The 23,567-nt window shown below is 49.9% G+C and overlaps 1 protein-coding gene across 2 annotated transcripts in view; it reads right to left on the bottom strand.

The window, feature by feature from the left end:
- The window catches only part of PIK3C2B (phosphatidylinositol-4-phosphate 3-kinase catalytic subunit type 2 beta), a 73,141-nt gene that overhangs the window by 45,655 nt on the left and 3,919 nt on the right, over positions 1-23,567 (bottom strand). The window contains exons 1-2 of one of the 2 annotated variants that reach the window (XM_074935888.1): positions 5,203-5,309; positions 2,551-3,571 (exon numbers count right to left, since the gene is read on the bottom strand). In XM_074935888.1, the coding sequence (XP_074791989.1) occupies positions 2,551-3,483 (933 nt within the window). In that variant the 5' untranslated portion in view covers positions 3,484-3,571; positions 5,203-5,309. Of the gene's footprint in view, positions 1-2,550; positions 3,572-5,202; positions 5,310-23,567 lie in introns of those variants that run through there. The other variant, XM_074935887.1, reaches the window with a different exon arrangement.

The following is a 23,567-nucleotide window of genomic DNA, read 5'->3' as shown; positions in this document are numbered from 1 at the left end:
ATCAGTTCCAGCAGGGGCCCCCATTCCCCTACCACCTGTTTAAAATCTCTCTCTCCCTCCCTCCTGAATGCCAGCTGGGCATGCAGCAGCCTGTCGAGTGCCACGCTCAGTCTCGCGCCGTGTGTGCGTGTGTGTGCATGGGTCTCAGAGCCTCGCTTGCTCTTTCTGAGCAAACAATGGGCTCACTGTCAGAGCAATTAACCCACCGAATAGCGAAAGAGAGGGAGAGAAAGGGAGAGAACACAACCGCCGCTAAAAACAATTTTAATACTCTTTCATGATTAGTTTCTGGCTCCGATTAAACAGAGAGTGACTTACATAACCCCCACGAGCGGCCCCCAGCTGCATCTTTCACTGACCGAGGAGAGAGGGATCCTGCAAGATTTAACAGGGAAGGCGACTTCACTTGTATTTATATCCCTTGGGTCCTGGAGGCATGGTCCTCTGCATCACATCTGAGAAGGATCCTCACCTGCCCCTGCCCACCCCCCCCCATACACACACACATTCCCTGATTAGCTGCTGCCTGCTGATACCCTGTGCTGGGGTGTGGAGGGGATATCCCCAGCCACAGAGTCTTGGGAAGGAATGTGCTGCAGCCCCCTTTCCAGCAGGAATCCAGCTAGGACGGCACTGGGAAGGGCCCAGGAATATATATATTTTAAAGGGGATGGCAGGGGAAGAAAGCAAGGTTGGATCCGAAGGATATTTTGGTACCCTCCTCCACTCCTGGCAGGAAAGCAGTCACACTGCTGCTTACAAGGAGACTCCAGTCTCTTTCCTGAGGATCTTGTGACATTTCACAAGCTGTTAGCCTCGCTACCGGGAAGAGCAGATAGAGCTGTCAGGGCTGGAGACGCAGATCCTGCCTGGCTGGGGAAGGCTTTTGCTGGACACCACTTTTAGCTTGGACTTTCCCCCGGACCTTATAAATAGCACAAACAGTTGTAATCTCCAGGGCTGCAGTTCAAGGAAGGACCTAGAGGCCTGTGTCACAACAGGCCACTGACCAGCAGCAATGTACGGGCAGTGCCAAAGTGCCCCGGTCAGAAGCTTTGTTTGTTGGGGTAGCAACCCAAATCAATAGGGATGGATTCCCGAATGATCCTGGGTAGATTTTAAAAGGCATTGTAGGTCTGGGTGCTAGAGACCTGCAGCTGAGTCTTAAAATCAAGGTTCTGAACCCTGGTGGTCAATGGCCCATCAAGGCCCCATGGCAATTTTGCAACAATAAGGATCCCGGCATTCTTTGACAAAAGGTTTATCACCACCGGGCGTGGTGTACCTGGTGGGGGGAAGAGCAGGTGCAGATGGGGGGAAAGGACTCTCAGTCCAGACTCTCCCCTAGACCAGTGCTTGTCAAACTGCGGCGTGCGGAGCACTTTGCTCAGGGTCTGCAAAGACCCAGCTGATCACAAGGTGCCAGTTCCTCGTCCTTCTTTCCAGCTGCCATAAGTACAGGAACACTTTCCCCCTGTTGCTTTCTGATGCCAGCAATGGCTGTAGTTGCCCCAGGGAAGTTATGCAAGTGGGAATAGCAGGGGAAGTGGGTGATGGGAGGGGAAGGAATCATGAGACCATCCCTTGGTTTAGCTGCAGTTCACACTAGGGAAGAGTTTGAGAAGCCTTGCCTAGCCCCACAAATTCACTTGGTGGCTGTGGCCACACCCAGAACCGCACAGTGAGGCCCAGACGTTGCCTGAACTGAAAGTAGAGAGGGAATTGGGGCTTGGGAAGAGGGGAATGTGCACGAGGTCTCTAGCATCCGGGCGGATCGTTTCATAGCAATATCACAACAAGCTGCTGTCACAGGATTTGCATTTCTTCTCCCCTGCTGCCACAAGAGGCTGATCAGCCTCATGATCCAGCACCTCTTGGGCAATGTGTTTTCAGGAAGGAGATCTTATTGACACCCCCAGGGAAAGGGGCCTGAGCCAGTGCACAGACATCCTTAATAAAGATGCGTAAACAACACATTGGACAACACAGAATGACACCGGGAGCCAGAGTCAAGCTGGTTTCCCTACAGTAGTCAGGGGACAAAGAGAGGGGAGAGAGAGAGACACACACACAGATTATTTGCATGCAGAGAAAAGCCTGAGGAGGTCAGGCTGTCTCTGTGCAAGGCCACATCCCGGCTCCTCTGGTATGCATCACTTTCCTGGCTCTTGCTGCCTCGCTGTCATTACGTCTGCTCCCTGGCTATCTATTCTAGCAGACCATCCTCCAGCAGCAGGCCTGGCCTCAGCTGTGCACAGTGCTAGTTCACAGGCATGCCATGAGCCCTGCCCTGCTGAGCCAGCAACTTCTTCCCCCATTGACCCCTGCAAAGGGAGCCCGATCAAATCTCACCTCAGACTCAGGTGTACAATGCAGTGAAGACAACCCTGTGAGGCCACTAATGGAGGTGTAACCCACTCCCAGTTGAATCCTAGAGGTCAAGTTTAGAAAGGGCAGTTGTGAATGGGTAGGAGCAGCCTAGGATTGGGGTGGGATTCACATCTGCTTGTCTCAGCCCAGCCTCTAAGGAGAAAGCCAAAAGCCTCTTACCGGATCCACCGAGATCCTGCGGTTCTTGTTGGGCGCCACGTTCTTCCGGTTGCCGAATTTAGAGACGTAGGTCCTGGGAGGGACTTGGGGTGGCATAGTCTTGCTCCGAGCCACTGGCTTTCCAGTGGTCTCCTTCTCAAAGATGCTCCTGCCTTCCTTCCAGCCCCAAGTGGCCTCTCTCAAAAGATCGGTGTCATAGGTGGATTTCAGGTTGAGGCGGGTGATGGCGTCATTGATGCCGTCGTAGTCCATGGCGCCGTAGGGGTCTTCCTCCGAAATCCTGCGGGCCAGCAGCTTTCCATCAGCCAGCTCGTGGGCCGAGGAGAACATGTTGATGTCTCTGGGCTGGGGCCCTTTGTAGGACAGTGAGGAGCTTTTGTGGGAAGAGTGATTCACCTCAGAGGAGCTCCAGATGGAGAGGCGAGGGGGCAGTGGGGGAGGGGAGAGCTTCTTGGGGGATCCATCTTGGCCCGTGGTCCCGTTGAGTGGCTCGCTGAGGAAGTGTTCCCCTGAGCCATCAAAGATGTACAAGTAGTCACTGGCAAGAGGGCCCTTCAGCCAAGGCTGGTTCTCCGGCTCAGGTGGCGGGACAGATGAGGTAGTGTTGTTGGTGCCAGGAGCTCTCGAGCTCCCTTGAACTGAGAGGGAGTTGTAGTTGAGGGTGGGGTCCGAGCCAGAGAGACCTCGCATTAATTTGATGCTGTGGCAGTCATTCCTGACAGCAGGTTTGTTATAATCCAGAGCCGGGTCATCCCAGGAAATGAGGGAGTGGTCAGTGTTTTGCTTGGCCTGATTCTCCTCCTTGTCCTGCCTCAGGCGGGACAGAGCGTCATATTCCATCTGCAGGGCTTCAGCCAGAGCCAGCTCCTTCGGGCTGATCCCCACTGACTCCAAAGACTTCCAGTGCTCTCCATTGCCTCTGGTCGCAGACATCTCTCAGGGGAACAAGTGCCAGGGACCAGCTGCTACTTCCTGCTGGGCTCAGGGGTTAGGAACAAAGACATACTGCACCACCAGTGACCTGCAGGAGAGAGCAACAAAGACAGGGTCAGCGTACCAGCACACTGGCTACTGCTTCACCGAAGGCTTAGCTATAATAAGGATCTCACGTTTATATAGAGCCTGACTTTGAGAAGTACTAACCACAACTCTGATTAGAGACAAGGGGACAGCCAGGTACCCAGCACTTCTGGAAATCAACCCCCTGTAGTCTTGGAACCTATAGCGTTGACCTGCCCCGTGGCAGTAAGGGAATTATGCAGAATCTCAGGGTTACTTAATGGCACTCACTTCCCCTTGCCTCCTAAAGTGCTGTCCAAATTAACTGATCCCACAAACCATAGTGGTGATTCTAGATGGAGGGATTGCTGAGTGGAGGAGAGGCCTAATGCATTCTAACCCGCAAACACTGGGGGTTCATAACTTTGACTCAGACAGAAGTATTATTGCTTATCCACTGCAAATGGATTTCCATCTCCGCTGCAAGCTCCTTGGGGCAGAATCGGTCCATGACTCTGCACAGTGCCCAGCATGAGGCGGCCCTGATCTCAGGCTGTGCGTTATTCCATTGTGAGCTCTCTCGATGTAAAATCCTACCGTGGGGACCAGGCACACATAGTTTTTGCCTCACCGAAGGTAGCTGAGGCCAACTCCAGACGGAGGGTATAGGGGTGACTTCAACTAGCTACATCGAGGTAAAAACTACCACAGCCCTGGTCTCCTTTACCTGGATGTAAAAACACACCTGTTGTGCAGTGAAGACTTGGCCCCCACGCACTCCCCCCATACAAATAATGATGAAATGGCTGAGTAGAAGGCTACCTGAGCATCTTAGATAATCACGGATCTCCCACAGTTACAGAAACCCGCTACAATGGAAGGGAAACGTAACAAGGCCACAGGAGATTCTGGGTTGGCAGGGTTTTTATTAGTCATTATAATCGATGTACAACGTGGGCCTGAATTACCCCTGCGTCACCCTGTACATTGCTACCAAGTCACAATGGCCACTCAGGGAATCCTGTCCTGTAACTTTAGGCTTAACCTAAACCCTTCGGCCTGGGGGAAATCTCATGGCTGAGATTGTTCAAAACCACCTGTGGGATCTGGACACTCAGTTCCCAGTTGTACTCAGTGCCACTTTTTTTAAGGGCAGGTTGAATGATCTCAGCTTGTTGGCTCCATATTGGCTGGAATGTACCTAGCACACTTGTGGCGCTCTGTGTCAACCAAGACTAATCAAAGCCACCCGCTAATGCAGGCTGCTCCCAAGTGTGCTGAGCAGTTTGCAAGAGGTGCTTCTTGGATCGCAGAGCCTTGAAAACACAAGTTACTTTCCCAAGTTCAGATGTGAAAGAAGGAGGCGAAAGAGCCGGGGGGGAAGTCAGATGCAAACCACCTTCCTCCTTCTTGGCCCCAGCCCAAAACATCTAAACCACAGTGACCACAGAACTCTATAGCACAGAGCCAGATTCCCCTTTTCCTCCAACTGATCTGATGCCCTGGAACTCTGCTCTCAGAAGTGCAGACCGCTGAGGTCTCTGCTGGCCAACACGACATTGCTCAGAGGAAGGATATTTCACCTCCTCTTCCCTTCTTAGCAAAATAAATAACTACATGGATGTTAAACAGCAGAATGGAGTGAGACCAAACCTCGGGAGACACAGGCGTCCGGCTTTTTTAATCCCTGGAGCTGACGGCCAGGTCAGTATTTTCACTCTCCAGTCGAGGGAGTCTTGATTTCCATAAGGGGAAAGGCAGAGGATCATTAACGGAGAGACTACTACGAAATAGAGCTGCTCTTTATCCACACTCTCACAGCTCTGCAAGGAACAGCATTTGCGGGTAGGTTAGTACAGTTTTGAAAAGGGAGAGTTGGATATTTTTCCCTTTATCCTGATTTCTGGGGCACGGGGAGAAGCAGATAATACATTACAACTGGGAGAGAGAGAGAGTGAATGTGTGTGTGATTGAGAGAGAGAGAGAGAGAGTGTGTGTGCCCATACAACTTCTACTGGATGGAATCAGAGATGCTCAATTGTGTGTCATAAACCTTACACTGCTGCTAGCTAACAGAGATTCTCCTTTTCCGAAAGCAGTAGGGCCCTGTACTTTTGGAACAGGAGATCTGAGTTCTGTCTCCACTGCTTCCATGAAGGTGTAGAGTACATGGACAATTAGGACCTGTTACACTATTTTGTCATGGACTATAGGAAACCATATCACTGAACGCTCTGAGCCTCTGAATGAGTCACTCCAGCGAATAAAATCCATGCACATCTTATGCCCCTTTTCATGGCTAACCATCGCTTTCATGGCTGGGTGTGCCAGTGAGTCACAGGATGGTCACTCCGCACCCCACCCAATGGGACCTGGATAGTTGGATGGTATCATGGGATGGGCACGTTCTGATGGGAGAGCATTCCCCTGTGTGTCACCCTGTCCCTGCCACACCACCCCAGCACCTTTCCGAGGACATGATGATGGGACCACGGGAAGGTGGAGGTGCTCATTATGGGGTGAGAGAGCGCTGCAAGAGACCAATCCCTGACCACTTTGGAGACAGACAGACAGACAGCCTTCTTATTGCAATGTGCCCATCAGAAGCCTGTGAACAATACTGAGTTTTCATTCTACATCACTATCATCCAAGTTTTAGCTACATCCCATTTCTGTTGTGTATAAATTGGCCCGCAGTATACCACCACAGCAATGAGTTTCATTTTGGAGATGCTAATTAGCCCAGCATAAAGGGAATGTAGCACCTACAGCTTCCCCAATTGCAAGCCCAGCAGGTCCCCATCTCCAAATCCATGGTTCCGTAGTATGGAAGACACTTTCTCACAACTACATACCCCACAGGGTTGATGTTTTGTTCCCTGGGTCTCCTCAGGGTCATGAGGAAAAATTTTCTTGAAAATCTCATTGCAGCGTAATTCAGTAAAATCAAATACCAGCGGCTCCACTCCAGAGGGCAAAGGCCTGTTCCGGGCTTGCGCACATAAAAATGTACATGCAATTCCACACACACATCAGGCAACAGAGCCGACAGGCAGGAAGGGCATTAGGCACCTGAGCCACTTGCATGTGCAATCTTGCTAATTGCATGCGCATGTCTTGCACCTGGACCTCAGCTTTCCATTGCTGCAAATGTGGCCCACCCTCTGAAAGAGAAGAGGGCAGCATCATGGAGTCACAGTGTCAGTTCCTTTCAGGCTGATGGGGTTTCTAGGAGGAACAGAAACCCAATTCTCCTTTCACTTCCAGTAGGTGTAACTACATTGACTTCAGTGGAGTTACTCATGATTTAAGAAGAGAATCAGGCTCAAGGGATCCAACGGTCCAGTGCAGGATGCCCTTCTCAATGAGAGGGGTCCGCTCCCAAGCCTGCTCCCCAGTAACCAACCAGAGCGCCACACACTTTAACATGAACAGACTGCGTTGAGAAAAGGGGCTGGCTGCCATCTGCATCGGAAACAAAGCGGCCATCGTTCTGTGGGTGCCAAGCTCGGAGTGTCTGAATAGGAGGCAGTAACACAGCACCGCTCCCTCTGCCCAGAGAAACCCAGCCAGCCAGCGATTAGCAGCAATGGGAAGAGGGGGCCAAACGTCAGCAGGAAACAAAACCAACAAAAAATATAAAGCAGTGACTGAAATGATCTCACACCCTGCGTCAGACGGGGAGGACGAGGTTAGGAGAGGTCTCCCTCTGGACGCACCAGTACAGCAGTGAAGTCACATCTTGGAAATACTCCTCTTAGAGCTCCTGAAAAGCAACCAGAGGTGGAGGAGGGGAAATCTGGCAATGGCAGCGACCATATGCCCAAGGTATCACGGATACGTGGGAGCAGTCCGGGGACATGGTCTGAATTTCAGGCGCTGCAAACTCTGGTCAGGGGGAAGCTTGGAATGAAGAGAGTTGCAGCAAAGAAAGTGGAATGGGGGTGTGTGTGTGGGGGAGAACCCGTCCTGGTGGCAGTTCAGTGTCGTCTGTGCTGTCCTATGAGGCAGGCGGGTGCACCGAGATGAGAGAAGAAGAGAAGGAGAGAAGGGCTATAAAGAGAGGGAGAAAAAAAAGGAAGAGCATGTGCAGACTCCCAGGTAAAATACACACACCCAGCCTCATTCCCCTTCCTGGACCCTGCTTCTCAGTGCCCTGCGACGGACGCGGACTGAGCAAAGCAGCTTCCTGGGCACATACCTAAGCCTTCCCTGGGTGGCAGACAAGCCTGCCCTGTCCCCACAAGATCCCTTGCTGTGGTGAGTGACGCTCCAGCAGGATTTCCACTGAGTTATCGGTGGCCAGCCGGCACCGCGCTGAGCTGACCCCGGGTGGGCAGCTTTCCCTGTGGCCTAAACAAAGAAGCCCACAGACGCAAGACTACAGCATGAGAGGTGCCAACGATGCTGTGAAGCCCTGCCTGGGCTGCCGTTCGCAGGTCACGCCTACTGTGAGGACAGCTAAGGGGTGCCGAGGGGCATTCAGCCACCGCCACTGTCATTTATCTAGAGTGCGGGTACTGCGAGCCTCCCCGACATGCGGGGCCTGTCCTGTGCGGCTCAGCCCTGAGCCGGAAGGACCCCCTCAGGGTGTCAGAGCGGAGTTCAGTTTCCGCAGCCTGCCCAGGCCTGTGGTAACGCCATGCCACTGAAGAGGTCTATCAAAATCAGGCGGGTAATGAGAACCGATGACAACAGCGATATTGAAACCCCAACACCTTTGCCAGCGTGGGAGTGGGCTACACAGGCGAAGTGAGCTAGTCAGTGACACAGAGCTAGGCACCGCCTGCTCCTGACGCAGGGCTTGTTTCCCAACACACAAGCGCTAGATTATCCCATCGCTGCATGAGTTTCAGAGAGTCTGTTTGTTCCCTCTGCCGCCCATGTGCCAGAGTCCTTTCTTTCCATAACGTGCTGCTGAGTGCAGAGCTGCTCAGACATTTTCTGTCATATTGTTTTTAAATGGAAAACGGCTTTTCCACAAAACAAAAGTTCACTATGAAAATTTTCCATTTCGGTTGCCAATGTGGGGAGGGAGGGGGTTGTCAAAAAACCGAAATCACAGATTCCTAGATGCCAAGGCCAGCAGGGACCACTGTGGTCATCTAGTCTGACCTCCTGCAGGACACAGGCCAGAGACCTGCTCCACAATAATACCAAGAGCAGAACTTTTAGAAAAACCTCCAATCTTGATTTAAAAATTGCCGGCGAGGGAGAATCCACCACAATTCTTTGTAAATTGTTTCAATGGTTAAAAATGTTAAATGTCTCCCCGTTAAAAATGTATGCCTTATTTCCAGTCTGAACATGTCTAGCTTCCATTTCCCGCCACTGGCTCGTGTTGTACTTTCCTCTACTAGATCGAAGGGCCCATTATGAAATATTTGTTCCCCAGGCAGATAGTCATAGACTAATCAAGTCACTCCTTAAATCTTCTTTTTGTTAAACTAAACTGATTGAGCGCTTTGAGGCCATCACTGTAAGGCAGGTTTTCTTAATCATTCTCATGGCTCTTCTCTGACCCCTCTTCAGTTTATCAACCTCCTTCTTCACTTGTGGGCACCAGAACTGGACACAGGAGTCCAGCCGCGGTCGCACCCCCGCCTACTCCTGAATATTGAACATTCTGGGGCTTTGGCAACTGAAACTTTTTCAATTTTATAGCGAAGAACAATTCGGCCTTTTGAGTTTTTGGGTGAAAACCTGAAAAAAATTCAAAGGAAAATGTTGACCCAAAAAAGTCTGTTTTGTCCCTGTTTTTCACAGGAAAAAAACATCTTCCCAGCCAACTGTAGTTGAACATTTCTGAAACAGTAAGCGGGCCAGGCTCAGAAGTGTCAGATGAGCAGCCAGGAGTCTGGATGCTGATCTGAATAAGAGATGGGTAAAACCCCAACAGCTTTCGCTATCAGTTGTATCCTGGGTGAGTGGGGAGGTAAAGGAACCCTCATAATTGGTGTGTAGCAGAGAGGGAGATGTTACACGATCAGCAGGGCTGAGCCCTGGCATCTCTAGGCTTGGCAGTTCAGAGCCCCGGCACCTCTGGGCTTGCAGCGTCAGTTATGAATGTAAAAAAATGACTTGAGCCCCAGCACCTAATTGCATGAGCCCTGGCACCTCTTTCCTTACAAATCGAGGACTGACTACAGGTAGTCTCTTCATGCAAACAGCTGTAGAGCTGTCCGGTAAGGGCTCCTGGAGGACGAGCATGATCTCATTACACACGCGGCCCGCCCTCCTCCCAGGCTGTGGGGTGGCACCAATCAGGCACATATGCTACAGGCGAAGCACAGTGTGAATGACTATGCAGGGGACAGTGGGATACAGTGGTCAGAAAGTCGGGGCTAAAACCTGCCTGGAGCGGTCCTCTGAGTCACAGCCAGGTGCAGCGATGAACTGCCTGCACTTCGACTTGGTGTTGAAGCAGGGGAGAGAACAGCAACCCCTCGAGAAACCCACTTGAAATCACAGAGCTAGGCCATGCCACATGCAGAATAAACTTCCTCCTGCAGCCAGTAACCTGGCCATGAAGAGGATCGTGTGGGATGTGACATAACCAAGACCGTACCCCCCAGCTCCTCAGACTCCAGTGGCTTTCTACGGATGCCTTCTTAAAATAGTTTGTGTAGCAGCTTTCCTCTGCCGCCGAGTCATAAGCAAATGCAGAGCCGGGTTAGTAAGATCAGTGTAAGAATGTCTGCCGTTCTGTGAGAGGCAGGAGCCCTGTATAAGGCAACATGCACATGTGTGTGGGCAACAGCAGAGGATAAAGGGAACTGAAAAACCACACAAAAAACTGCTCTAACACCATCTGTGTTCTGGTTGCCTCAGCATTTCTCCTGGTCACCCTCCAGACCGCAGCTAAAGCAGTGCTTAGTATTTATCTGAAGACGCCCGGCACAGGCCCGCCAGTATGGGACAAATCTGGGGGGACTGATCCAAAGCCCACTGCACTCAGTGGAAAAAACTCCCAGTGGCTTCATTGGCCTTCAGATCAGGCCCGGAGAGATCTCACAAAAAGAATCAAGAGAGGAGACGCTGCTGAAAGAAGCAAGGTGTGTTCAACCCAGTCACAGCAGAAACGTATGGCCCCCTCTCCTGTTTCACTACATTGCTCTGGGGCAGAGCTAGTTGGGAATTTTTTTGACAACACGTTTTTCATCCGAAAATGCTGATTCATCAAAACCGAAACTTTTCACAGGAAAGGGTCAGTTCTGGTGAATTTTTTGACTTGAAAATGTTTTCGCAAAACATTTTGAAATTGTCCAAGTGTTTCAGTCTGGAATTATTTAGTTCAAAAAGGGATTGTTTTGAGCAAGTCCCCTGGCCTGTGTTCTACAGGGAATCTGACGAGATGATGACACCAGTCCCTCCAGGCCCTGGAATCTATGAATATAATGAAAAAGTCCAGTCTTCTGGTTCCAAATGACTTTTTGTTTTGAAATGCAAGGTAATTATAACATCCAAAAAATCTAAATAAAAAGTTATCGAATAAAATGAAACATTTCAAAATTACAGAAACATTTCTACGGACCCAAACTGAAGGGTTTGGGGTTGTTGTTTTTTTCCAATTGGTTAGTCTCTAAGGTGCCACAAGTACTCCTTTTCTTTTTGCGAATACAGACTAACACGGCTGCTACTCTGAAACCTGTCTTTTTCCAGATTTCCAAAGCACAGACAGCAGAATGAAGTATTTGAGGGCTGCTTTCAAAAGCCAACCATGAACCGGTGAAATTCACCCCTGCACAGAGGGCCAGAGTGAGGCCTAAGAACCAGTAAAGTGTTCAGTATAGTGGTGCTTCAGTCTTGTGCGAGCAAAGCCCTCTGCATAGGGGTAGATCTCATCATTTAAAAGAAGGTGGCCCTAGATAGGCTTCCATTAGACATGGGAGCTGGCTCCTCCTCCACTAACTCCCCTGCTTGCCCCCCATGGAAAGCCAATGCCTTAGAGATTCAAGCAAGTTCTGCACTGCCGAAGTGATGGGCTAGAAAATCTAATAGGTTTTTTTCCACCTCCCATTTCCATTTGTTCTCTCCAAGTCTCAGCTCTGCTGAAAAAGCCTGTCATTTGCCTTGCTTATTCTTTGCCAGTTAGGCAAGCATCCGTCTGCATTTCCATTAGAAACTCTCTCTCCTCCCAAAAAGCTATTTAAAAAATTACATAGGTCTGAAATCTGGCTGGTGAGGTCTCAGCCTAGGCGTGAAAGGAGCTGGAACCAAACTGCAAAGGAACAGAGAAGAACAATTTTTTCCTCCATAAAAAAAAATAACAATAAAAGACTAGATTTCTGACTTTGAATTTCCTAGCATTTGTCAGGGTCACGTCAGATCTAGGAGAGTCTTTAAATCAACACTTTCTGTGCCCCCTCCCAAAGAATTGCTCCCCAGTACTTGCATATTACCATGCAGGCCTGTGGCCTGGCTGAGAAGGGATAGGTACTTAGGGTGAAATTCACTCCTGTGCACTGAAATCCCTCCCACGCCTTATGGTTAAAGTTTAGCCCCATTTCCTTCTCGGCATCCGGCAGCTCAGAGCCAAGCCCAGTGACTACATTTGAATCTCATATCAGCAGCACAAGCACAGCGTTACTGAGATGCCCCATGAGGGTCTAGTCCTAAACTTTCTCTGACCAAAGACTACTGGGAAAGACAAACTAGCCCATGCTGCTATCCAGCTCTTCACATGAACAAAGCATGTTGCAAATATTCATTAAGATGGTGTGGGACAAACCACGCCTGTTAACAGGAGCAAGGCCCTGAGCCCACAAAGCATAGCAATGAGGGGTCAGATTGGGCTTCAGTAGAATTACTTGCATGCTTAAAATTAAGCGCATGCCCAAGTGCTTTGCAAGTTCAGCATCTTAGGACCCCGGTCGAAGGTCTCCAAATTTAGTGTTGCCAACTCTCACGATTTTATCATGACTCCTGCAATAGTTGGTATTTCTCTTAAATCCTCAGTGCCCGGAGTCATGTGATTTAGGTGAGAATCTCAGCTATCATTTAGGGGAAAAGGGAGCTCCTAGCCCTCCTGGTTGTGAGGAAGATCTTGAAAACATGAATCCTAAAGGCTCAAAGCCCAGAAGGCCAATAAAAAGAGCTTAAAATGCACTTTCCTGTGTAACCATGTCAGAGTGGCCAATGGCATTTTTAAAGAGACCCACAAGTAGATTTAACCCCTGGAAAGATACATGGTTAAACAGATCAGGCTCAGGAAAAGGGAGAGGAATGGGAGACTTTAGTGTGGGGTTTCAAAATCCCATCTTTCAAGGCCTGGATTTTGGTGGTTTTCAACAGCAGCATTGAGTCTGAAAACAAACATATGGGATTTTAATTGAACAATGACAATTAACGATTACAATAAACGACTGAACGATAACAATAAAACCCTTCTGAAAAATTGTAAAACATGTTTACGTTGATTTGGGTTTTAAACATTTTGGATCAAATCCAGTCCTGGTGTGAACTAGTGCAACTCCAGGGACATTGATGGAGTTCTGTTCATTTGTAGCTAGGATGAATTTGGCCCTTCATGTTTAGAATTCTTATTGCAATTCAAATGCAATTGCTCTGGGCCACCGGGGTGGTGGGGGTGGTGGGGAGGAATTACTCATTGGAGCTTTAAACTAAGTCTATCGTAGCTTGTCGGCATGCAGAAGTTGTACCGCTTCAACTACGCTGGTGTAGTGAAAGCAATACAATTCCCTGAGCGTGGATGCAATTCTACTGGCATAAAAATGCGTTCACCAGCATAGCTTATTCCTATACAGGAAGGGGAATGAGCTATGCTGGTATGAGGCATCTTTCTAATCGTGTAGCGGCATCCTCCCTAGGGGCTGTACTGATAACTATTCCAGTTAAAAAACTAACTAAATAAATAAAAATCATCCTCGCTAATAGTTCTACCAGTACAAAATCTGTAGAGAGAGCAGGTGTAAGGCTCTTTGTTATGCTATAAAAGGCATTTGTTTGCTAAGTACCAGCTGATTATGAAGAATAACATGTTTACTGAGGTTTCAAAGCTACTGAACATGTATATTTATGAGCGGGTTGTTAAACTGGAATGAACTGGTGTCACTTACAATTCCCTGATTGAGTGCAATACAAAATAGCACATAACAAACACCCCACTCAGCACTGGGGCACCATCACGCTAGGACCAGTCCGTGCCCGGAAGAGCTTACAGCTAATTTCCCCAGTTATACAACGGGGATATTGATACTAACGTGCTTTGAGATCTATGGATGAAAAATGCTTGGTAAGCAGTAGGTATTATTATTATTTCATATACAATAACTGAAACACACCTAAGTGCTGGGCCGATAACCGTACCTGGTACCCTTCGGACGAAGCGCACCTGCTGCCAGGCTAGAGAAGTGGGGGCTTGATCCCCATCTCATTTGAGTCAACGGGAAAAAACAACCAACCCTCTCACTGATTTTACTAGAGAAGGATCGAGACCTAAGTGTTTGACGGTTTTTTGCCCAAGGGAAGGGGAATTTCATTTCCAGCACCAGCCTCTGCTGAACACAACAACAGGTTGAGAGGCAAAAACCAAGGGCATTGAAAGCAAAGTGGATGCTGCTGCCGAAGTGCAGTTAATGGGGACTTTTCCTTTCCAGCCCAAGGGATCCCCGAAATATGAAAACTCTGTCCGCCAGTCAGAGAATACAAACTCAGCCCTCCCATCTGGCCCATTACAGGCCTGCCACAGAATGCACAGGGCAGGGATGCGTTTATTATTACTGGCCTTTCTATTACAAGTGAACTTCCCCCAACAGGGCTGCTACATAAATAGGACCTGATTAAGTGATCCAATGAAGTCTTTCCATTATCAACATCAACAAGCTTTGGATCAGGCCTATAACGTTGCCATGCTGGATCAGGCCCATGGTTCATGCAGTCCAGTATCTGCCTCTGATAGTGCCCAGCACCAGCTGTTCATGAAACCTCTTCATGGAGCATTAGGGAATAGACTGCCCAGATGACAGGTTTCAGAGTAGCAGCTGTGTTAGTCTGTATTCGCAAAAAGAAAAGGAGGATTTGTGGCACCTTAGAGACTAACCAATTTATTTGAGCATAAGGTTTCGTGCATCCGCTGAAGTGAGCTGTAGCTCACGAAAGCTTATACTCAAATAAATTGGTTAGTCTCTAAGATGCCACATGTCCTCCTTTTCTTCTTACTGCCCAGATGGGAAGTTTCTTCCTGACCCCACTCAGTTAGTGGTCAGTTTAGCCCTGAAGCATGAGGGTATCTATTTTTTATCCTATCCAGTGCAACTGGGGAGGTTGCTATTATTGGTAGAAATGTCTAATCCAGGGAGCGGAGACCATACCATGTGATTTAGGCAGCGAATAGCGACTCCGAGACTGAAACCCATCGGCATGAACCATTCGTGGCGTCAAAATCAAGTGGTTAGATTTTCCAAAGAGTGCAGTCCTCAGCAGTCCGCATTGTTCCCGCTGTGCACGGGTCAGGGGGGTGGGCAGATTCTCCATTGTCCTCGGCGGGAGCTGCTGGGGGCTGAGCCCTTTTGAAAATCTGACCCTAAGTCTGTTTGTAGGTAATTAGCGAATGGAGCAAGGGGCTGCGGAATTGTCTAATGAGCTGTTCGCTGCTCATGGTTCACCCAGATCTACAGCAATGTTTGGCCACCCAGCACCGTGTCACAGGGGACCATCCAGACCCCACCCCCATCCCCTTGCGTGCAGATGGATTCCTCCTAGCACACATGATACTGTAAATTAACAGACAGATACCCTCAAGGGTTGACCAAGGGCATAGGCAGAGGGGCTTGGTGGGGAGGCAGTGAGGCAGACAGAACCATGCTGAAAATCTAACCCGGGGGGGGGAAGGGGGGGAAGAAAGGCCCAGCCCCCTTTTCTCTTTGCTATGCATGGCTGAACTGATTGCTTTGCACAGCTGGTGTGATGCACAAGGAGGCAGCCCTATGGCTTGGAGCAGCAGGCCTTTCAGACACACGGAGGGGAAAGTTCACCACCACACACGCCACTCCTCTCTCTCTCTTTCTCTCTCTGTCTCACACACACACACACACACACACACACACACGCTCCAACAGGAGCATTTCCTTTCTACATCTTGGGTGTCTCAAAAGAGTCAGTCCTCTCCCACACGTCCTGCAAGGAGATTTACAGAGAGATCATTTCATGCTGATTAGAGGTCCCAGATCTGCAGCCCTGGGTACTGGCATCCTCTAGACCAGTGGCTCTCAACCTTTCCAGATGACTGTACCCCTTTCTGGAGTCTGATTTGTCTTGCGTACCTCCAAGTTTCACCTCACATAAAAACTACTTGCTTACAAAATCAGACATAAAAATACAAAAGTGTCACAGCACACTAGTACTGAAAAATTGCTGACTTGCTCATTTTTACCATGTAATTACAAAATAAATCAACTGGAATATAAATATTGTACTTACATTGCAGTGAATAGTATACAGAGCAGTATAAACAAGTCATTGTCTGTATGAAATGTTTGTTTGTACTGACTTTGCTAGTGCTTTTTATGTAGCCTGGCAAATACCTAGATGAGGAGTTGATGTATCCCCGGAAGACCTCTGTGTACTCCAGGGGTACACTTACCCCTGGTTGAGAACCATTGCTTAGCTATCCTCAGGTACAGCACAGATGGCTGCAAGGCAAACTTCCCCCACACCGCCTTCTGCCAATACGCCTGCGCCTTGCACTGCCGGGGAAAATGACCAAGAGGGACGTGCCCCCTCCACGGCCAGCAGTCATGGCAGTGGCTTTCTTTCCATAATGTACTTATTAGAAATTCGGGGGCAGGGGGGTTGTGAAGATGGGAATTGGACCGACACCTGCCGAGCTGATTCCAGATGGCTCACCCCACAGTTATCCGATGGAAATAATTTTGCTTGCCACCAACATGATCCTGGATTCAAACCAGCGACCTACTGGTAAATGGCTCTAAATCCCCACCACCAAAGTCCAGAATCACCCCATTTCTTTAAACCTATGGCCTGTTCGATGTTCACTTTGATTTTCCTCTCATGCTCCCTTTCGCTAGCAATCAGCCCAACCAGGAGCCACTTTCCCCCCTCATAGTTGCTGTCTGTGGTTGGAATGTGGGTGCATCGTAATAAAGCATTAGGAGCTGTTATCCCACCAAAGATATTGTGTTCACGCTCTCTATTTCAGGACTTTCTATTCCCCCCCTACCTATAGTATCCAAGCGCATGGGGCCAGGTCAATGGCAGGTACAATTTTAAAAGGACTGGAGAGACACTTTTGTTCTGTTTCAGGCCTTTCTTTACACCCTGCTAGCTGCACCTGCTGCATTAGTGATCCCATTGTATGCCATGGCATGTCTGCCTTCCAGTGGGGATTACGGAGATGCCACGGGGGGGAGGGGGGCCGGGGGGGCAACACATAGCTGCGTCCCTGGAATAGCAGCAAAGCCAGAAGGGCAGAGGTGGGATCGCAACCGGAGTGACATTATCCAGTTTACCAAGCAACCCAGCTCCTGGTCAGACAGCACAGAACCAGGGAGGATGAGTTTAACCCTGTCCAAAGCGATGAGCATCAGAGGGGGTGGGGGATGAGGATGGGTGTCACCCATCTGGTACAGAGACATGCATCTGCACACGTTAAGGGTTAAACCAGCCCAAATGCGAACAGCCTGCTGTGTGCCCGCTCCGCTCCCAGCAGCTGAGCACCACCTGCTCCACTCTGGGGAGGGACAAGGGAAACCAAGCAGAAAATTGTGCAAAGATCTGTGGGAATTCACAGCAGAGTGAACTCTCTAGCGAGTCCCCACCCCCCTTGCTCAGCCCTGGAGCAGATGCAGCACATACAGTGGATGCAGGGACAGGCTCTGGTGTAGGGACTGGGAGATGATGCTCATGTTGGCTTAGCTAGGAAGGGGGAGTCAATGCAGGCACATCTGCCTGGAGAGAGCCCCTGGATGCTTGCAGAGCGATGTGCAACGTGGGCTTTCCCCTCTCCCACAGCTGCTGTTCAGAGGCAGAAACGTTTGAAGCATCTGAGAAGGCATCAAACATCCAAGGTCAAGGAGGCAGAGCAGGCCCCGTAGGGAGGCCTGTGGGAGCCAGGGAGATGGAGGCTATGCCTATAAAGAGGGGACAATTCACACCCATTTATAACCAGACAGAGGGAGGAGCAAGCCTGAAAAAGGTGAAGGCCAGTGCCTTTTCCGTCAGGCTCCAGCTTCCAGCCATCCTACAACACCCGCCTGAACTGCATCCGCGCAGCCTCATTCCCAGCCAGCAGCTTGGAACTGGCGGCATTCTGCCTTGACTACTGCATCTATAAGGGTCATTCCCAGGGCAGGCCTCTCGCAGGCAGTATGGCCCAGTGGATAGAGCACCAGGCTGGGAGGCAGGAGAGCTACATTCTAGTCCCAGCTCTGCCACTTGCTCACTTTGTGACCTTGGGCAAGTCACTTCACCTCTCGGTACCTAACCTGTGACGTCGCGCGTGTGTGTAGAGGGAATGCTTCCTTGGTCTGGCTCGTCTATCTAGATTGTAAGCTGTTCAGAGCAGGGACTGCCTCTTACTGTGTGCATGTACAGCACCTTGCACAACTGGGCTCCAGTCTCTAGAGTCTCTTGTAACATGAATAACTGGAGAATGGCGAAGGAGCAGAGCAAGCAGGAACACAACGCCTCTCCACCAGCCAGAGAACCCTGACATGGGATAGAGACTCAGAGTTAGTGATGGGGCTGTAAGCCAAAGAGCAGCTCCAAACACCCTCCAAGACGGAGGGCGTTTAGATTCACAACAATCTGTACCCGAAGTGAAGGACCCAGCTAAACTTGCTGGGATTTGCTCCTTTAGCATAGGAAGCATTTCCCATACCTTCCTGCTCCGGATCTGATTCAGCATCTCTGGGGCTTGGGAATGCGAGATAACCTTAGGTTCACGTGGGACAGACACGAGTAGTCATATTATTTGTATTACAGGAGTGGCGTAGCGTGTAAAGACCCCACCTGAGAACAGGGCCCCAGTGTGCTAGGCACTGCACAAATGCATAGTAAGAAGCAGTCCCTGTCCCACAGCTTAGAATCAAAGTAGACACAGGCTGGGAGAAAAGAAGGGTAATTCTCCCCGTTCTGCAAATGGGGAACTGAAGCAAAGGCTAACTGGCCAATGTCACACAGGCAGAGCCAGGAAGTGACCACAGATTTCCTGAGACCTAGCCTGGTGCCTTAAGCGTAGATCAAGACGAAGCCCTGTGGGAAAAGCCACAGGACAGGGACAGCACCTTGAGAGGGGGATCTGACTTGTACAGAGCAGCCTGCTACAGCCAGAGCAGCTAGGGTGACCAGACAACAAATGTGAAAAATCGGGACACGGTGTGGGGGATAATAGGAGCCTATATAAGAAAAAGACCCAAAAATCGGGATTGTCCCTATAAAATCGGGACATCTGATCACCCTAGGAGCAGCTCACAGACCTCCTGCTGGAATGTCCCCTCAAGCAAGGAAATAAACAAATAAATAGCAGGAGCTTTCAAGGAAGAGATGTATCCAGGCCCGTAGTTTAACATGAGTGTGGCTTAGCAGGGCAAGCACTCAGTGCCCAGGTGGCCTTTGCTTACATACTCCCTGCATTTCATCTGCAACCAAGAGTGGGATGCACGTATTGGTAAGGTGACCAGATGTCCCGTTTTTAAAGGGATAGTCCCATTTTTGGGGACTTTTTCTTATATAGACACCTATTACCCCCCGACCCCGGTCCTGTTTTTTCACAGTTGCTATCTGGTCACCCTATGTATTGGTAACACATGGAAAAGTTGCACCTCTGGCTCAAAAAGAGGTGTACTGTGAGGGTGGGGTGGGAGGGAGAGAGACAGAGGGAGTCAGGGAGGGGGGCAGGAAGGCGAGAGGAAATGGAGGCCTGATCCAAAACCCATGGAAGGCAAAAAAAAAATTTCCATTGATGGGCTTTGGGTCAGGCCCTGAATGGGGAAAGCAAAGAGAGGGAGTCTAAGGAACATCCAGTGTAAGGACTGATTTGAACTACACGAAGGGGGCCCCGGACAATAACAACAGCATCTGGAGGACTTCGGGGTGGAGCTGGTCAAAAATTCTCCATCCAAATACTGAACAGAAAACGGCTTTTGCAACAAAAGGGAGAATTTCACCCTAAAAATTGTCCATTCTTGGGTTTTCACTGACATTTTTCAAGTCTTTCAGTTTTTTTAAAAAACAAAAACCCAAATATAGAAACATTTCCGCTTCTGGCAACCAAAATTTTAAACAAAGAATACAAATCAGTTTTCAAGGAAAACACCAAAATGTGAGAGAAAAATGTCAGTGGAGAGGAAAGAATTTTCCTTTCGGTCCAGATTTTTGGCAGCAAAAAAGAAATTCCGAGCAGCTCTCCTCCCAGCAAATTGTACACTCCTGGCCACCCCTCGGGGCCAGCTACACCCCAGAACATCTCAGTGGTAAGCCCCTGTTCAAAACTGGGTCAGAGATGGGCCTGCCTGCAGCTGGTTGTTGCCAACGGGCTTCGCTACACAGAGCTATTTCTCTGAGATGAGCACCGTTACCCTGAAAATGCATAGGGTGGCTGTTGGTACGTACAATAGAACTTAGAACTTGCAAACCCCAATGACCAGTTGTACAAACCGTTTTTCCCCAGTTGGTGTGTGGGGCCCATGATACTGGACAGTGCTCTGGCTTCAATTATTCTGACTGTGTCCACTGATCAATGAATGCATGATTGTAGATTTCTAACGGCCCTGCCCAGCACAATCCCTCTCCAACAGTGAAACTAACAGGATCTGCAACAGGGCCACCTGCCTCATGTCAGTTTCTATCAGAGCTATTTAAATAGCACTGATCACTGCAGCTATCTAGGTGCTAATTGCCAGTGTGGCAACATCTCTCTGTGGACTGCAGGTAACCTTCTGAATCGATGAATTACGACAACATTTCAGAGGCTCACGTGAGTGTGGAATAGATCCAGCCTTAGCAGCCATCCCCTGACCCACCCGTGTCCCTGACACCTTTTCCCTCTGCCCTACATACTCTGGCCTACTTTTCAAAAGTGACCAGGGATTTTCAGGGCCCCACTTGTGACACCTTATAACAGACCTGATTTGCAGAGGGCAGGTGCTCAGCACCTTGAAAATCAGGCTCCTTTAAATGGTCTCAGGTGGAGCACCCAAAATCACTAGCTGCCCTTTGGAAATCTTGGCCCATGGCTTTAGACTCCCTGCCATGAGCCGGAGGCCTTTGTGTGCTATCCAGCAAGGTGTAGAGCTCATTCTGAAGCCACGAGGCATTGTGGGTGCTGACATCGAGCAGGATCAGACCTTTCCGTTGGGAACTGTGCTATGCTAAAGCCATCCAGATATTCTCCTGCATTGCGCTATATATGCACACTGACGGGAAGGTGCCCGGGGAATAGAAAGCAGTTTGCCTCCAATCTGGAGCATTATGTGTTTCTTCCTCTTTAAGGCACGATGTTTCCTATTAATAGCGGTGCTGAGTCCAATTCAGTCCGAGGCCCTCTGGATCAGGCAGGCAGGATGTGGAGCTGCTGATGACACAGGCTCTTCCATCATTTCTCTACGCATTTCCACCCTCGGGAGGAAATCCTGCTGCGGGAAGGTGGGTAGCTGGTGAGGACAGGACGGGAAACCCCTGAGCGATGGATAGACAGAGATGGGAGGCTTCCAGCACATCTGGATTGGACTCTGCATCGCCCAGTGGCCTTGCAACTGAGCAGCTCCCTGTGATCAAAGCCAAACAAGCCTGAAAGCAGAGTGAGGGGGAATTGTGACTAGGCAGGTGGAGCAGGGTTTATATTTATATATAGCCCCACGTTTGGCCCAAGTCTCCCACCTCCTGCTGTGGTGAGGTTCCATCACATGGTTTAGGTCAGTCTACTCAGGGGAGACCCTACTAAGTTCTAACTACGAGGTCTCTCAATTTTGTAGCACAGATGGGGGCTTATGCCACCTACCACTGTAACTAATAGAAGATACAACTTCCGGGCCCCATCGCTGGAAGGCTTTCAGTCAAGACAAGACGCCTTTCTCAAAAAACATGCTCTAGCTCAATCACAAGGTATGGGCTGGATGTGGGAGTCACTGCAGGAGGTTCTCTGGTCTGGGTTTTGTGGGAAGTCAGACTAGATTATCAGAAAGATCCCTTCTGGCCTTCAAACCTATAACTCTAGACAGAGGGCCATCTCACCTACTGTTCGGTGGGCTGGGGGGCTTCCTGGGAATGTTGGATGTTCTGCCCACCCACTCAACCCCGGTAAGGTCAGTTCTGCGCTGCACAGGTGCAGAATGCTGCACAGATAGGTGCAAGGTGCAATGTGCTGAGCAGGATGGGAAGCACGGGGGAACCTAATCTTGCATTAGGGAGATGCTGCTGCATAGCGATCAGGTTACTGCAGCCTAGGAGAGAGTGCCGAGGAGGGGACCATTTGCCAAGCCCCTCATTAGTATGATGGGGATCAGGCGAAGCCCATTTCCCTCTGCACCTCCCTTCCCCCCAGTTTGACTCTGCACCCTTGCAAGGAAGGGAGCAAGTGCAAAAGAGGAGCCGTGACTTGCTAGGTGTAGAGCTTCACCTTAACTTACATAGCCTCCATTTACACTGGGGTACTTCAGCCCCAGGAGCCTGGTGGCACATCGTGCAAACGTGACAGGTCAAGACCTCAAAGGTGTCCAATCTGTCACGGGGCAGGCCTGGCTAGAATCAGCAGAAACGGGGCCTTCTCCCCCTTTCCACGTTTTCTATACATTGATGGTCTCTCATCTCTGTCCTCAAGTGCACTGGTGCTGCCATGACACTTGGTGTCTGAAAGCCCACGATAAGCCGGAACCTTCTGCAACGCACCCAATTCCATTTCCTGTGCAAGGGTTTCAGTTTGGTTTGTAGCTCCACGGCATATGTCAATTCATACAGCTGGGGAAGGCCCCTTCCCTCGACTGTGGCCTCAGGCAAAGGGCACATCCAGGGGGCAGAGGCGCAAAAGAGCTCTGGGCCAGATTCTCAAGTGATCAGCACTCAAAATCAGGTCGGGATTTTCAAGACAGCTCAGCTGCGATTGTGATGTGTATGGACAGATTGTCAGAGGAGCTCAGCACGTTGGCTGCTGGGTTCTGCTACATCAATAGTCACCCTTACCCCCAATTACTCTGAATAAATCAGACCTACGTGTGGCTATCTGCACACATACACATACCCCAATGGTATTTCCACTCTCTGCAGCCCTCAGCAGTCTTGTATCCCTTCTCAGAGCCCCTCTGGATTTTGATAGAGTCGAGTCCTTGAATGTTCAGGAGGTGCTTACGACAGAAAGGCTTTTTGCCGTTGAACTGTAAACAGCTCCCAAGCAGTTGCATTAGCTATCTGGGCTACACCCCCCTCCAGAAGCATGTTTACATAGCTGATCCAGCACCACACGGTAACAGGAGCCGGTTAAGAACAGGCATCCAGGAAGAGCCAGAAGAGCTCACCTGACACAAGCAGCAGCTGCAAACTGGGTGCACCTTGCAGGCCTGTTCCCTCCCCTACTAGGGGCTTGAAACCTTGGCAGCTCTGAGCAAGACAGGACTGACTCATGCCTGGACTCTGGTGCACTTGCAGTTACTGACTCTGCCAGTACCAGGCCCGGGGGACAGCGTTTACTGTCTGCAGCTGGGAATGAGGCTACTCAGACTCGGTGCTGTAGGATGGATGGAACCTGCAGCCCACAAGGTGAAGGCTGGTGCTTAATGCTTCTCAGGCCTGCTCCTCCCTCTCCCCAAGCACAAATGAGAGTGAATTCTCTCCTCTTTATAAACATAACCTCTATCTCCCTGTCTCCCCACTGGAGCTCGCTGTGCCTCCTTGCTTTTGGATGTCTGATCCTTTCCTACACACTTCTAGCAAGGACGATGTATCCTGTGAAGGGAGCTTGCATTGGAAGTCACTATCTGGTGGATCCTCCTGGATCACCCCTGTAAGGTGAATCTACAGCTGCAGACCCTCTGCAGATCTGGAGT

Source organism: Natator depressus, chromosome 21, assembly GCF_965152275.1.
Source record: "Natator depressus isolate rNatDep1 chromosome 21, rNatDep2.hap1, whole genome shotgun sequence".
Lineage (NCBI taxonomy): Eukaryota > Metazoa > Chordata > Testudines > Cheloniidae > Natator > Natator depressus.
The sequence above is the reverse complement of the archived record's forward strand: the minus strand, read 5'-3'. Positions and strand labels throughout refer to the sequence as shown.